Source organism: Periplaneta americana, chromosome 10 (genome assembly GCF_040183065.1).
Source record: "Periplaneta americana isolate PAMFEO1 chromosome 10, P.americana_PAMFEO1_priV1, whole genome shotgun sequence".
Taxonomy (NCBI): Eukaryota; Metazoa; Arthropoda; class Insecta; order Blattodea; family Blattidae; genus Periplaneta; species Periplaneta americana.
In genome coordinates this window covers 8,031,703-8,048,627 of record NC_091126.1, presented here as the reverse complement: position 1 = coordinate 8,048,627, position 16,925 = coordinate 8,031,703, and the positions used below count along the sequence as shown (strand labels likewise).

The window sequence follows — 16,925 nt, the reverse complement described above, 5'->3', positions numbered from 1 at the left end:
AGGGCTAATAGCGTAATCCACAGATCTTATCATATGCAATTTCTATTTATGAAGGAACTTAGAAAATGAAGTGTATGACTGAACTGGAATAACTCACATACGTTGGAAAAATTGATAGTTGTGAGAAATGTGTGGCAACACGAGGAAATCATTTCCAACATTTTCTGTGACAAAGGTAATTGGTTATTTTAACTATAATTTGCATGAGAAATCTGTGTGCTTCGCTTAAGGGGCTATGAATATCTGACTCAGCTGGTAAAATAGCATGCTTCCAGCCATCATGTAAGGTCACACTCATGGACGAACGTCTATTTGAAGGCTCTGTACCCGTCTTAAATTCCAAACAATGAATGACTCGTAAATTTGCAAGACTTTACAATGCTCTCCGATACCAGCAACAATGAAGTTAATACACCAATAACATGATGATAACAGTCATAGCCAACTTAAAATTATATGTTCATGTATAAATTTACAAGAGTATTACATTAAATGTAAGATAACACCATACAGAATATAAAATGCAAAAGGAAACAAAGTGGTTCATATAATCAGTTTATTATCTTCCTACTAAATGTGTCTTTGGGCCAGTTTTGCCAACAGATGTTATAACTTAACAAAATATTAAATTGATTTAACAGTAAGTGTAACAAAAAAACTCTTTCACGAAAAGTTAACTTCAAGAATTTGTTAAATTGTTTGTCAAGTTAACATCAGAATTTCCTGTGTCAAAACTTAACAAAACTGTAAAAGTCTCAACTATAGCTGGTGCAAATTATGCTGTTTTTAGGCCTTTTAAATGTATGTCTTCAAGAGAGGTGTGTATGAATTAATGATTTCAAACATTTGCTTCAGGATGAATTTTTACTGAGGTACACATTCTCGAAAACAGTTTTCAAAATAGTAAACGAAATTCGCAAGAGGTTAGAATATACAACGGAAATATGCCTCTCTTTTCCATGCTACAAAAATTAATTACACTAAAATTTTGTGCTACTTACTTCTTTTCATGTAGAGTTAGAATATCTCAAGGAACTCTGATTAGGACCATATAAAAATTTTCTAATTCTATAGTGAGAATAAGAGTAAGCTATGTAATCATCAGAACAGTCGCAAAATGTTGCATTGCTTAAGTGCTTGTGGTAATCTCCACAGGGCAATTAAATTCATTACTGATCTGCACCATCATGTCATCCTAGATTTTCATTTTCATTCCATCTACTTTCCTGCATTCCAAATTATATTTGGTCACCAATTCCACTAACAAAAACTTCTATATTAGTAAAACTGAATCCTCTACTTCTTTTCATTTTGTCAGTTTCAATAACAAAATAATAATTGTCAAAGAGCTCTTAATACTGCAATATTTTCCTTGGATGAAATGTGTTCAGAAAAGCTTATGTTCTGACATGGCCTCCCTGATTCATACTATTCCCAATTTTCGCGAGAGTTAACAAAATGTTATCTAACATCCATATGGAAATTATTAGAGGAACTTAAATGCATGAAAAATCTTAACATAATTCCAAACATTTTAGCATATGTTAAAAAACAATGTGTTAGTGCCTTTTTAAAATCTGTTTATCAAACTGGACCCTGGAGTTATGATTAGGCACGTGCTTCTTCTTCATAGGCACATGAGAGTATACATGCATGCATGCACACACAATCTAGGAAAATTAAGTGAAAATTCGAATAAACTTCATCCAAAATATATCTCATGACTACAGTCATTAACACAGAAAAAGAACTAAATTTTATGTCAATGATATGACTCTTAGTTGTTTCCTGGTTAGTATGTGCATTAGGGAGTAAACAAATATTGAAAAATACAACTGGCATAATATTTATGCGGAGGGTTTCACAACAACAGTTAAATGCACTGACTCCTTAATTTATATCACAGTTCTAAGCAATTTTATGCTTATGCTCTTGCATTTTTTGAAGTCCTGAATTAGTGTAAATTGCAGATAATTTAAAATTGGAAAATTTGTGAATATAAAAGCAGGTTAAAGATTACAATGTAGAAATATGAAGTTCGAAGGGACTGGGAAAAAAAAAAAACATTGTAAGGTCAGAAAATACTACAATGTGGGAATTTAAATGTGATGGTCAACTGTATCAAGGAAAGAATACAAGCTCATTGCTGCAAAATAAATGTACAAGACAATATAAAAATCAAATGTACCTTATACAGATCCAAGTTTTCAATCAGGTGTCTCTTCAGATGTGATCTCAATGGAAACCAGAACAGTTCTCGGCCTGTAAGGGCACGAGAAATGGCATGCACAAGGCAATGGCCATCAGCATCTGAATGTAAAGGGACGAGTACTTCCCTACAAAAAGTAAATACAATTAATATTTTAAAAACTGTCAAACGTAAATCTGTAATACATTTTGTTTTTTTCCTCATATTAACGCATGTGGAACACCTATCTTCACTTTGTCCAAATCTGCATTAAACTTACCCATGATAAACAATTGTCAGTGCATATTCAGTATTATTAATTTCAACAAATTAAATAAGTTATTTTTTAAGTAGGTTATTTTATGACACTGTATCAGCATCTCAGGTTATTTACCACCAGAATGAAATGAAGGCGATAATGCCGGTGAAATGAGTCTGGGGTCCAGCACCCACTGATACTTACCCAGCATTTGCTCATGTTGGGTTGGGGAAAATTCCAGAAAAAACATCAATCAGGTAACTTGCCCCGACCAGGATTCAAACCCGGGCCACCTGGTTTTGCAGGTTCTTACCTTCTGTACCTCTTTCCAGAAGGTTACATGAATACGCCATCCTCTTAACATACAAGAAATTCAAACTAAATGCTAAGTACTTAGGCTAAAGCTTTCAATTAGAAAATAATGCCTAAACCACTGCAAACATTTGAAACCAGAGCCAAACTTGGGCACAATTTTAATTAAAATATACGAGGGTCACTCTGAAAAGTAATACACCACACTTAGAAATAAGTCTTCATTCTACAGCTTCGTTATTTATTTATTTATTATATAGTATGTAACTACATCTTCCAGGAACAAAGTTATATTACTTACGTATCACTAATTCTCATCACTCTCAAGAGCTTTTATAACCTTAAACAAGAACATACATTGCTCGCATGGTAGAATTGAGAACCTACACTGGTAACCAATATTTTAAAGTACACACAAAGGAGTCGTCATTTTCAAACTTTCATTCTCAAATGTTGTACTTGTTTCTATCAAACAGACAACAATCTGATACTGCCAGATAAGTGCTTTAAGATGGAAATCAGCTCACCGATGTGTAGCAATGGTTAGCATATCTGACCGTGAAACGAGCAGACCTCGGTTCAAATCCTGGTTGGGACAAGTTATCCTGGTTGAGGTTTTTTTCTGGGGCCTTTCCTCAACCCATTAAGAGCAAATGCTGGGTAACTTTTGGCACCGGCCCCTGAACTCATTTCGTTGGCATTATCACCTTCATTTCACTCAGATGCTAGATAAACACTACAGTTGATAAAACGTCGTAAAATAAATTTAAAACATGGAAGTGGTAACACTTTCCACTCCAATTTGTTCACTGTCTCCACGTTCTGCTGCCTGAAATGTGTTCATACATGATTAGGGACCGGATTTATAGGTTTTACCTACTTTTTTCTTACTTCTTAACTCATAATTTCTTAGATAATTTTTCGAATCATGGTCATAAGAGTCATATATGTATATTCTGCTGAACCCCCCCACCCCCAAAAAAAACCTAAATTGGACCTTAAGAACTAGAGAAAACCTAAATCATAATTAATATGTATTTTTCTATATTTACTGCATTTTACATAAACATATTCAGAAATATGTGGGCTTTACCTCTTCAGTCTTTTGTTGTTTTGGATAAAATGGTTAACAGGGAATTTTGCCTTCCTTTGTATAGCAGACCATTCTTCAGAGGTTTCATCCTCTCAAGAGCACTGATTGGGACTGTATGTATTTTGGAATTTCCAATGATGGCAAACATGACATGTCAGTAGAAGGGTATGAAGTGACTGAACTTTCTCTTGATGCGAATTAACTGTGAAAAGTCGCATTGTTGAAAGTCGTTAAGTTTTTGTGCATGTTCTCTGATAGAAGACTGTGATCTTGCATGCGGGTACAAGCTGTGAACTTTTCTGAGGTCTCTGTGCAGTCTGCCTTGTTCTGGTGTTAACACTGAATTTTTATATTTTGTGCTTTGTTAAGCTATGCCAGAACAAGGGAAATCACATTTATTACAACAGTGGATTGGAAATGATTCCATCTTAATCACCGAAGGAAAAGTTACGTTATTTAAAATTGAATGTAAGTGAACAATTTTAACAATCAGGCAATTTTTGCAACTCCTTTCACAGTTTGGACAAAAACATAAAAAAAACTATTTCACTTATTCCAATAACCTAAAATTGACTTCTTAAAAACCTGAAAATCCAGTCCCTATACATGATCATGCAGTAACAGAACATTTTCCATCTGTCAATGTGGTCGAATATGGTGCTGAAGTTCCACTGACATCTTCATATTAAGCATAAGAAATAAAGGTGTATCATTTGGCACGGTCTGATTAGTGTAACATATAGCTAATTGGCGATGTATCCAATGGAGGGGGAAAGGAACTGGCCACTTTACCCCATTATCTCCTGGCCTAGTTGCCTCATAAGTGGTGCTTTTTGGTATCACTTGTGAGGTTCAGATCTGCCTTCGGACAGTTGACTAAATAACAACAACATTTGGCATGATGAACACAAACAGAATTTCTTTCAAGCCATAGAAAAGCGTTACCACTGCTTCACTTCCAAAGACACTGATTTCCATTTCTTCTTCAGAGAATTCACTAGCACTAAGCAAGTTATATCAATATTCCAGATTAAGATGTACTTACTTATTCTCGTTTGCTTCTCTGATGTTTTGTAAGGTATCTGACAAATATCGGGCACTACCACTGTTGTCACGACCATATCCAACAACGTTCAAGTGGTGATGATCAATTAAGAAGCAGCGATCACCCAAAACACCACAATCAAAGCTGGACCTGAAATAGCAAGAAGAAAATGTTCCTGGAGCTGTATTCAATATAAAATATTGTTGTTAAAATTCATTTCTGTAAGATAACAAAGAGCAGAATTTTGTTACCTAAATTGCTGGAAAACTTCAATTGTATGTTTTCAATAAAATTATTACAGTGAAACCTCGATAAGACGCGACCACTTATTACGCTATCCCGTGTAATACGTTTTTCTTGTCCGGTCCCTGCACATTTAATATATAACGCCTTTATAAAATACCCAGTTTGTTGCGCTCATAGGATGTCATTATTTTTTTTTATAATATGTGACATTTTGCCTGTTGTTTTGTACTTATAAGCATTTCAGTTGTGTTGAAGACTTAATATTGCAATCCTGTGTACATTCTATCATCTTCACAAATGGATACAACTCCACGAAAACGGTCTAAAATTATAACATTAGCAGAGCATTCTTCTATGACACAGAGGCAAATTGCTGCAGAATGTCACATCGGTTTGGCTACTGTTAATTCGATCATAAAACGATACAGGGAGACTGATCCATCACACCCCAGAAAAAAGGAAACTGTGGCCGGAAAAGGAAGACTTCACCTGCAGATGATCGTTTAATTGTCAGGAAAAGTAAATTAAATCCTAGACTAACTGCTGTCGACTTAACCCACGAGTTAATGGCTACCACTGCACAGTGGGCCAGAGTGAGTAAAAAATGGGACAAAATTGAAAAAATGAATTTTTTTTACAATACTTTTGACAGTATATACACATAGTAGAGGTGGTGGTGAGCACTAAACTCATGATGCATCATCGATGATATGTTTTAACAGCTGTGGCTACAGCCTTGAAAGAGAGCTACTGTAACCAGGCGATAGCGCACCAGTCAGTCCTAGGCCATGCGCTCGAGACAGTGGTGTGTGTTACGTGGTCACATTCATGAATAAAGAAATAACAATGGCTGAGATTGTTAGAACAAAGGGTAGGTTTTATTAGGAATACATGTAATTTTCAATTGGTTTATATAGAGTGTAAATATTTGTAATAACTCGGAGGGATGCAATTTAAGCTAATATATTTTAGTTTTCAATATTTAAAGAGGGTTATAAAGTGCGTGTCACTCGATGTTATGAAAACTTTTGTGTCAATGGTTTAAACAGACCCTATAAATTGCAGAAAAGTCATATTCAGCTGCAGCTACTTGCACTTTTCTGTTTAATGTGCGAAAATTCAGATACCTACGTACAGTATTATTCATTACTATTCCAGATGACCGTTGTTTTTTTACACTGTGAAATCATGGAAGCCTTGCTACAAAATAATAATGATAAGACAGCTGTTCATGAGTTTGTTATTTCATAATTAGGATTACGTGAAAATTGTCAACAAGATTTTTCTTCAGAACTAAAGAAAAAAAATAGTTCATTCTGCAGTAATTGAATAAAAGATAGCAGAATTAATACAGAATGAAAAATAAATAGGAAGAAAAATATGGCAGTTCATTGGATCAAGAATTTAAGCTGCTCCCATGTAATAAATTTCATGCTGAACATGTGGCTGGATGTTCATAGTTGTATAGTCATTCTGATCATCCAAGAAAATTGTTCTCTGAATCATCTCAGAAAACCAAGAGGAGGAAAACTGAACATCTCAGAGAAGCTGCTGATCCTGCTGCGCTTGTTCTTGCTACTCAGGTAATTCTGAAGGCTTCTGGTAAAAATAACCAGCTAAACTAATGGAAAATGCTGTAAGTACACAAACCCGTGCGGCAAAAATTCCAACTGCACATAACGAGCATAGTAGTTCCTGCAAAAATGTTGCAAAATATAGTGGTGATGACGTTTTAGCCCTGATAATGGATACGAAATTACCTAAGTACCAGTACACTTTATTGAGACTACAAGCAAAATGTAGAAATTTAGATTTATATCCAGCGTTCAATGAAGTTCGAGAAGCAAAGCTGCATTGCTATCCATGTGATATTACTCTGACAGAAATAAGTGCAGAAGTGAAGTTACAGCGTCTGTTAGATCATACAGCCAGACGAATTTATGAAAAGGAGAAAGGAAGAAATTCAGAGTCGGTTTCCAAATGAGATGGGACTTCTTGTGGACAAACCTAAATCAGGAGAGTATGGAACCTCAAACAACGGGAATACTCCTAGAAGATTCTTCTCAAATCCCGAATTAACATATCCATAACCAGGATAGAAAAAAACTTAATTCTAAGTTTCGCAGTTGTTCTTGGAGTAATTTCTAATGGAAGAGATATTAAAATTGATTCTCTCAATCAATATGCGCTAGAAAATGCAAAATTGTTCATTCAGAAGTTTCCCTAGTTTAACCTCCCAACTAGCATAAACAAAATTCTCATCCATGGGTCTCAGATTATTAACTCAGCTCTGCTTCCAATTGCACAGTTATCTGAGGAGGCTCATAATAAAGATATTAAAATAATATATCGAGAGCCCCACACAAGGAAAAGTTCTCGTAAAAACACAATGACAGATTTAGTCAACAACCTTCTCATATCTTCCGATCCTCTCATTTCAAATATCAGAACATCACATAAAAACACAAAATTCCCTTGTGGAAGAAAGGATTACAGCTATTGAAAGACTCTAGTGAGGAAGAAGAAGAAAGTGTCATTCATGAAGAAAATGTCATTAATGAAAATGTAATGATGAGGCATCAGATATTGAATAAAAAAACTATTATGTTGTGAAAGTGCTTTTAACTTAAACAAAAAATGAAAACTATTGAATAACTATTGATTTTATGCATCCAAGAAAACAATAGGAACATAAAATAATTTTGTCCCATTTTGAGTCGATTCTGGCCCACTGTGCACTGGGGCGAATATTCACGTCACAACAGTGCGGCATAGGCTTTTGGAAGCTGGACGAAGGGCTCGTAAGCCTATTAAGAAGCAACTGCTAACCCCTGTTATGTGCAAAAAACGCTTAATGTGGGCAAAATTACATCAACATTGGACAGTGAATGACTGGAAGAATGTACTTTTTTCCGATGAGTCTCATTTCGAGGTCCACGGCCACCATGTTTCTTACGTACGGAAAGGATCCGAAAAAGTAACAGCAGCTCATCTCCAACAAGCACCCAAATACCCCCCCTAAAGTAATGTTTTGGGGTTGTTTTACACATGAAGGGCCTAGAGCATTAATATCTATCAAGGGAATGATGAATTCTGACAAATATATTCACTTATTGGAAACCAGAATCGTACCCCAGCTGCAAAAATCATTTCCAGATGGCAGAGGTGTGTTCCAACAAGACCTGGCACCATGCCATACGTCTCGAAAAACTACAGAATTCTTCAACAAGAAGAATATTCAGGTACTCCCCTGGCCAGGCAACTCACCCGACATCAACCCCATTGAGAACTTGTGGTCAATTTGCAAAAGAAGAATGCAAAAAATTGATTGTTCTACAAAGGAGAAAATGATTTCTGCCCTCATTGGTGTATGGTTTTGCGATGAAGAAATGAAGAATATTTGAGGAAAATTAGTGGAATCCATGCCAAATCGTCTCAGAGCTGTTATTAGGAACAAGGGAGGCCACATAGATTACTGAGGTATGTCTTAGATCCTTTTTTATCCCGTTTGAGTGTTTTTGCATAAGTAATTATGTTGTTCGAATTTGCATGCTACTGTATAGTGGTTATATCAGAAACTAAAAAGAAATTAAAAGGGACAAAGGAATCAGAATATTACACAACGATTTATAGTGGTGTAGGACAGAATATTAGAGCCAAAAGTGGCATATCAATATTAATAAACAATGAATGGAAATCAAAAACTGAACCATATGCATTTATGAATGAAAGAATAGTATCTGTAAGATTAAAAATGAACAGAGGTTATTTAACAATTGTAGGAGTCTACGCTCCCAAAGAAGGTAGAAATGAAGAAACAGAAATATTTTATGAACAACTACAAACTATTTTTGAGAAAATTAACAGGAATGATCATGTTATAATAACTGGAGATTTTAATGCAAGAGTCGGGAAAACACCAATACCAAAAATAGTAGGAGAATTTGGAGGAAACCACAAACTCAAATAGAAGAGATCTTAAGACTATTTACCACAAATAATTGTCTTAAAATAGCAAACACATTTTTCAGGAAAAGGGATATTTTTAAATACACTTGGAGTGCAAGAGGTTTCAAATCTATTATAGATTATGTTCTGATAAATGAGAAAATGAAACCACAACTTAAAGATGTACAGGTTTACAGAGGATGCGACATCAACTCAGATCATTATTTACTGATGGCCAAATTCGTACTATGGACAAAATGGAAAAAAATAAAAAGTAACAAAATGACAACTCCTGAAGAAGTGTATAAAGTATATTTATTGAAGGAAGAGAGCATAAAATATATATATCAAAATAGACTAATAGAATACTTAAAAAAACACGCCCACTAATGACAACCTAGAAATAGAATATAACAACATTAAAACACGCACTGAAAAGGCAGCTTCAGAAGCAATTGGGAAAAAGAAGAAAATAAGAAGCAAGACAGGTTTCAGAATATGAGATGAAAAAGTAGAGAAGACAATTAAAGAAAAACAAAATGCATACTTAAGCTGGATACAACAGAAAACAGAAGAATCTGAAAAATCGTATAAAGAAAAAAGAAACAAAGCTAAGCAGATAGAGAAGCACATAATAAATCATGGGAAAAATTTATAAGTAACATAGAAGACGATGTCCATGGGAGACAGACATTTGCATATAAAGTAATGAAACACCTGAATAAAAATGAAAAAGATACAGCAAAGATAAACAACATTCAAGAAAAAGAATGGATAAAACATAAGGAATTATGGTTTCAAGAAGATGAAGATGAAATGGCAAGAAAGGAAGACAAAAATATCCAAAATGTAGACATGATTACGATTCAAGAACTACAACAAGCATTAAAAGAATCAAAGAATAGAAAAGCAACATGTCCAGACAAAATAAACATTGAACTTTTAAATATGTTGGTGCATTCCTACATTTTAGAATACTACATCTACTAAACCAATGTTGGCAAACTTATGAAATTCCAGAAGAATGGAAAGTAGCAGAAGTAACATTACTTTTGTATAAAGGCGATAGAAAAGAATGCAAAAAATTATAGAGGAATTAGCCTTCTCAATACTACATATAAAATATATGCCAGAATTATAAACAAAAGTCTTAAAGTAATAGCTGAAGTACTCCTAGGAGAAGAGCAAAATGGTTTCAGAATAGGATGATCCACAACAGATAATGTATTCATTTTAAAACAATTGTTTGAGAAAAGGAAAGAATACAATTTAGAAACACATATTGCTTTCGTTGATTTCGAGAAAGCATTTGATAAATTAAATAGAAGCAAATTATGGCTCATAATGGAAGGACAAGGATATCCACAGCACTTAATACAAGTAGTAAAAAGCATATACCACAAATCTAAAATCATAATCAACACAGGACAGAAAAGAACAGAAAAAATTTTAACAAACACAGGTGTTCGACAAGGGTGTAGCATGTCGCCCACTCTTTTAAATATACATATTAACGACCTAGTGCAAAACTGGAGAAAAATTATTACGAAGGGAATAAGATTAAATAAAATAATACAACAAATTTTAACATTTTACTGTATGCTGGTGATGCTGTTACAATGCAAACCACAGAAAATGACTTACAATTCTCTCTACATTGTTTAAATGAAAAAAGTAAAGAGTATGATTTTAAAATTTCTACAGAGAAAACAAAAATAATGGCTTTTTTAGGAAAATCGCCCATAAGGTGGAAAATAATATTAGAAAATAAACCTCTATCACAAGTACTAATTTTAATTATCTAGGTTGTGAACTGAATTCTGGATATGAAACGGAAAATGATACTGATAACAAATTAACAAAATTACAAATAATATGTGGCACCATTCATAGAAAGACAGAAAACAAGGAAGGATACAAGAATGAAATTTTATAAAAAAACAATGGCGGTACTGGAGCTTCTATATGGTAGCAAGTCTTGGGTAATAAATAAGAAGAGTTTGAGTAGAATGCAAAGTGTAGAAATGAACTTTCTAAGAAAGACCAAAGGATGCACAAAATTAGACCACATAAGAAATGAAGAAATTAGGAGAGAATTGAAAATATATGCAGTAAATGATAAAATTCAACAACACCGCATCAATTGGGAACGGCATGTTCAGAGAATGGAAGAAACAAGATTGCCCAAGATAGCATATCAATGTAAACCAAGAGGACTAAGAGATGTGGGAAGACCTAGGAAGGGAATCATTGTGAATTCGGAACAGTCGGCTCGCCTAATCCATGAAGCGAAGAAGAAGATATATTAACATTATACAACTGTTAAAATTATCAATGACAGATATTAAGTCAAGTACATAAGTTGCTGTTAAATGGTGTCTGTGGTATTCAATCAACATAATTTCTATGTGACGCAATATGTTATAGTGCGAATTTAACAGTGCAAATAGTATTGTTCTAGCATCATATTATGTACTATATATTTCTATGAATTGACACATCATTTGACCAGGAAAATGGGGAAAATTGGATCCCAAGTTGAAGAAAAAGAGAGGAGAAATTGAGATTTTTTAATTTCCCCTCAGTATTTTGACACAATAAAAAAAGATGACATAATTATTAGAGGATCCAGTGGCACCTACAAAGCATAACAAATGCAAAAGTAGTAGAAAAACTTTACCTCGAGTGGGCAGAATGTTACATAAATTTGTTTTGTTCAGCAGAAAGTATGACAAAAGATTTAATAATAATCATTAACGGTGCTGGTGTTCAGCCAAATCCCACAGTTGCTCACAATCATTTTTATGAGTTTGGTTTTAAAGCTTGTCATCCATTGGAGAAACCAAACGATATCTCAGATTAGCAATGAAAAATAAGTGTTTGGTGTGGGCTAAATAACTTAAATCATGGACAAAATATGATGTGTGAAGATTATTCTCTAGCATAACGTATCTAAATCTGCTACAAAGATCCTAGCTGTTTGTAATGACTCCGAAGAGGAGGAACCTCTTCTCATCCCATTTTTATCACCTGAAAACATATATAGATCCCATCTCCCAAATGTTATTTTCTTTCTCATTACTAGCAATGGAAGAAGTCCACTCTACACCTCTTGTAAAGAGTTCACCATTATTTCCGCTCTCACTTACACTAGAACAATAATTTTAGTTTTTAATAAATAATCTGTTTGCAAATGAAAATTATGATTTTGTGTTTTCTTACAGTCGAAATAAACAGACTTTCGCCTCACGCATATCAACCAAAAACTCTGTCAGTAATACCTTTTGCTCCTTTTGCTTATTCTGTCATAACAAAAGAGGAGACTCAAATTTTTATTTGTTATGGATATCAAAATCGAAATACTTATAGATCTCAATGGTTATTTGACTAGAAGCTTTTTATAGATAAGAATGCGTATTATTTTTCATCTCATAACTTTATTGACAAATTTCTCTTGCAATGCCAAGAGTTAGAGCTACAAGCAACAGAATGGCCATACAGGACGAAATTAATTACAGCTACTAACTTAAAACAAACATTCAAACATATACAAAATAAATATTTCACTTACATGTTGGTCAACTCTGAGAGTAACTTTGCCCGATTCGTAACTTTGTCCATGCCATAATTATTGAGCAATGGAGACAGAAGTTTACAATGAAAGTGTGACAATCCATTCACTTTTACCTATAAAAGATTAAGAAACTTCATGAAACAAGAATTAAAACTACTAAAAACAGAACTCTTAGCAAACTATAAACGTAATATATATATATATATATATATATATATCCCCCTCTCCCTCCCTTCTCACCTCCCTGCCTGTGTGTGATGAGTGAGTGGGTGAGTGCGTGTGTGTGCACATGCATGTGTCTGTGTGTGTGTGTGTGTGTGTGTGTGTGTGTGTGCATGCGTGTGCATGTGTGTGTGTGGTGGGAGGTAGGAGAGGAGGGGTTTTGTGACGACACTATGTCAAAATGTTGAAGTGCCATCAGGGTTGGCACAGTTAAAACAAAAAGTTTTAAACAAAGTATTCAAAATTGTTTAAAACAATATCCTTTGATTAAAACAAGTTTTAAACATAATTATTAAAGCTATTTGTTTAAAACATGATATACGAGAAGAGCTTAATGTATACAGTTTAAACGAAAAAATAGAAGAATATAAAGAAAACTGAAGAATACATTTAAATCAAATGAACGATGAAAGAATTCCAGCCCTAGTATCTGTGTATCAACCTATAGATAGGAGGAATTTTGGGCATCCAAAGAAAAGATGGAGTTGAACATTGTGAAGATGGAACAGACACTGTTGTCTAATCCCTGCTATCATGATGATGATGATGATGATGAACATTAAACTAATGTGCCCTTCCAGACTGCTATGAATTTCAAATGTAGAAAAAAAATGTCGGCTAAAGTAGCACTTTAAGCAGAGAGAGAGAGAGAGAGAGAGAGAGAAATTAGAGAATAAACGAAAAATTACACACTTAGTAAAAACAATATGCGGATGTTAGCAGATTCGAGCTACATGATATGATTTAAGGAATACTCGGCGGAAAGTGCACCTCTGTGCCACAGCACATACACAACCGGCTGTCTTGTCCATAGGAAAGTTGTTGCAGCATCAAATGGAGGTAACCGGAGGTCTCCGATTGCAAACGCTCAAATAATCACTCTGGAGACTACCTAATCGTGCGCAGCACTAGTCTACTTTCATAAAATACCTGATCTAACTTTACTATTACTTTAATATTCTTAACCAAAACTCAGAAACTCATCTCCACGCCTTTAAGAATTGTCTGAAACCTCTTCTAAATCAAAATCAGAGTCCTTATACAACAAATTTTCCTCTGTACCATCCAGTGCATTATTAATGCCACACTTCTTAAATGATTTAGCCACTGTCTCACATTATCCCATAAAGCTTTGCCCATTCACAAACTCAGTATCAGCATATAAGACACATTCTATATTTCAGACCCATGTTGAAAGAAAAAAGTATGTTGTTGTATATGCCATGAAGTACAGTAACTTCTTAGGGTAAGGAAAATGGATACACACAGACACTAATTACAAAAAAAAATAAAAAAAAAAAAAAAAAAGAATCTCCGCTGCTAGCACTCTGAAAAGGCATGCTGGGGATGGAGATCTCTATTTGCTTGACTTTAGAACTAGAAGGAAGTGTGTTGCCAGCATCACAAAATTTTTTTTCACCTCAGAACTAATTCCACAGTGAGATGAGTGGTCTAGAATGCCATTTTAACATAAAATGCCAACAGTGATTCAAAAAGGATACTGCAAAATTAAAGACTTGTAGCACAAGTGACAATAGTAAATGGTCAAATTATTAAAAATAATGAAGGCGACAGATCTCAAGTTATTGTGTGTATTTGCTAATTCATGTCATCATCACCAGAGGAATAGTGATGTGGTACACAAGATGGCGACATTGAAGAGAAGGCATTTTGTATCATGGAATTCACACAAAAGGGGGCTATTGTGACAGTACAATTTTGAGTAAGGCAATTTGTAACCAGTGGCTGATTATGTCCTGGAAAAAGTCCAGGTCATCTACAGACTTTGGAAGAGGATATGGATATGGGACACATACAAATGGATACGGAAAAATATCTGCCTGGTGTAGTCTTTCAGCAGGATGACACTCATTCTCAATTTTACTTGGATGTTCGCCGATACCTGAATAACACCCTACCAGAACATTGGATCAGCAGTGCAGAAGATGATTCATCAACATTTCTCTAGCCTCCACTATCGCCAATGACACCTCGAGCAATTAGCAATTCTGAAGTCCCTGAAGAAAGTTGAACAATCACAAGATACAGGAAACAACCTATATACACAGACAGCAGGATTCTCTCTAAAACAAAAAAAAAAAAAAACAACAATAATACCTCATAGAGGAGACAAGAGCCAAATTGCCAACTTTTGCAAATAAAGGATGTAGAGTAGACATAAGCTGGGTAAAGGCTCACGCAAGCAACACTGGAAATGAACTAGCCGATCATCTAGCTAAAGAAGCAGTTAGGTCTACATAAAAAGTGAGTTACCGGTACTCGAAGATACCAAGAAGCATGATCATCAGTGCACCGAGGGTAGAAAGCAAGTCTATCTGGCAAAGTGAATGGCAAGCAACTTCCAAAGGAGCTAAAACGAAAAACTATTTCCCTACCATGACACACAGATTGGCAATAAACCTACCAGCATCTCCAAATCTAACAACAATGCTGACAGGCCATGGAAAACTGAGGGCGTACTATTAAAGATGCAAAATACAGGAGGCTCAAGCATATCCCTGCAATGGAAAAGTGCAAACAGGGGATCATCTTATCCTGGAATGCACAAAGTTAGACCGAGGCAGAAATACACTGAGGCACGCCATCATCAGGAGAGGAGGAGCCTGGCCAGTTAACAAGCAGCAAAATACATAAAAGAGTTCCATCAGTTCGTGAAAGTAATAGATTTCAAAAAATTATAAAATGAAACTGGTTAGCGATGTGAATGATGCTATTCCTGTATGCTAGGTATCACTGTGTTATGTATGTGGAAGTATATGGGTATGGTGGTTGGTGTTAGTGGAGCTGCCTTGTTTATTATGAGTTCAAGGAATGTATTGTGAAATACAGTTAATTATGAATGAAATATGTATTGTTTGTGTCTTCTTGCATGTTCGTATATTTGTTATTGTTCTTAGTAGGTTTTATTGTTGACTACTGTGATGTAATTACTTTTTCTCTTTTTGTATTTGTGATTACTTATCAGTTTTTGCCATTATAATACCTAAAACTGAATACTGTACTCAATTTCTATTTCTAATGAGTACCTACTTTAATATGGGATGTATATTGTTCATGTACTGATGGAATATTTTTTTTATCATACTTAGGCTAGTATTACCATTTATATAATACTTTACTAAAATGTAATCCACATATCTGTACTAATTTGTAATTCTGCTGCATATTTATACTTTTCATTGTTTAATATTTGTGTTTGTTCTAAGTTATATATGAATATCTCCGCTTATATACTGATAATAGTGATGCCATTGGTGGACCTGTTTATGTATATTATTTGTTATGGAGTGGGAAATAGTTTTGTTTAGTGATTATTACTGTAAAATTTACTAGTTCCAGTATTATTTTTCTTTAACATTTTGTTCCAATATAATTAGTGTTTCTGTAATTGGTGTGTTAGTGTATAAGTTGATATCAAATCATGCGAGTCTTGTATCATATGACATAGTATATTTATGTTTAATTTCCTTGATCATATCAACATTTTTGTTACCGAAAACTACAAACTTTTCAACATTGACTATTGCACTGTACATACAGTAATTAAGGAAAATACTTATAATTGCCAATAGGATAACCAAAGCATGCCATATTACACCATGTAATACAATATGTTGTACGATAAATAAATAATACCCTGGAACTTCTTTGTGTGGGAGTATACCAAGGACTTCGTGTATGTCACCCCCATGTCACAGGACCTCAATGACCTGAGATTATGAACAGCAGAGTGACATGCTGGCACGAGTCTCGACAGACTGGAGTACTGTCTTGAACAAGGTTCATATTGAGCATTTGTAGTACAGAGATAAAACTTGAAAATCTGAGGCGTTTACAAAGATATGTGGCAATACCGTCACAATAGCCATTATGTACAAGTTGTGCTGAATATCTGTTCATATTTAATGCAAATGAAGTTTCCTTTATTACTGCTCAGATGACCTCACTGACTTAGATTGCTCATTGGCTGAAGACTGAAAGATTAAGGTGCGACACCAAACAAGGTAGGGAACTTTT

General features: G+C 34.5%; 1 protein-coding gene across 3 annotated transcripts in view; it reads right to left on the bottom strand.

Annotated features, from left to right (window-relative positions):
- Positions 1-16,925, bottom strand: part of LOC138707407 (deubiquitinating protein VCPIP1-like) — a 75,476-nt gene that overhangs the window by 43,685 nt on the left and 14,866 nt on the right. For all 3 annotated transcript variants that reach the window (XM_069836790.1, XM_069836792.1, XM_069836791.1), the window contains exons 3-5: positions 12,663-12,778; positions 4,898-5,047; positions 2,189-2,336 (exon numbers count right to left, since the gene is read on the bottom strand). In XM_069836790.1, the coding sequence (XP_069692891.1) occupies positions 2,189-2,336; positions 4,898-5,047; positions 12,663-12,778 (414 nt within the window). The remainder of the gene's footprint in view (positions 1-2,188; positions 2,337-4,897; positions 5,048-12,662; positions 12,779-16,925) is intronic.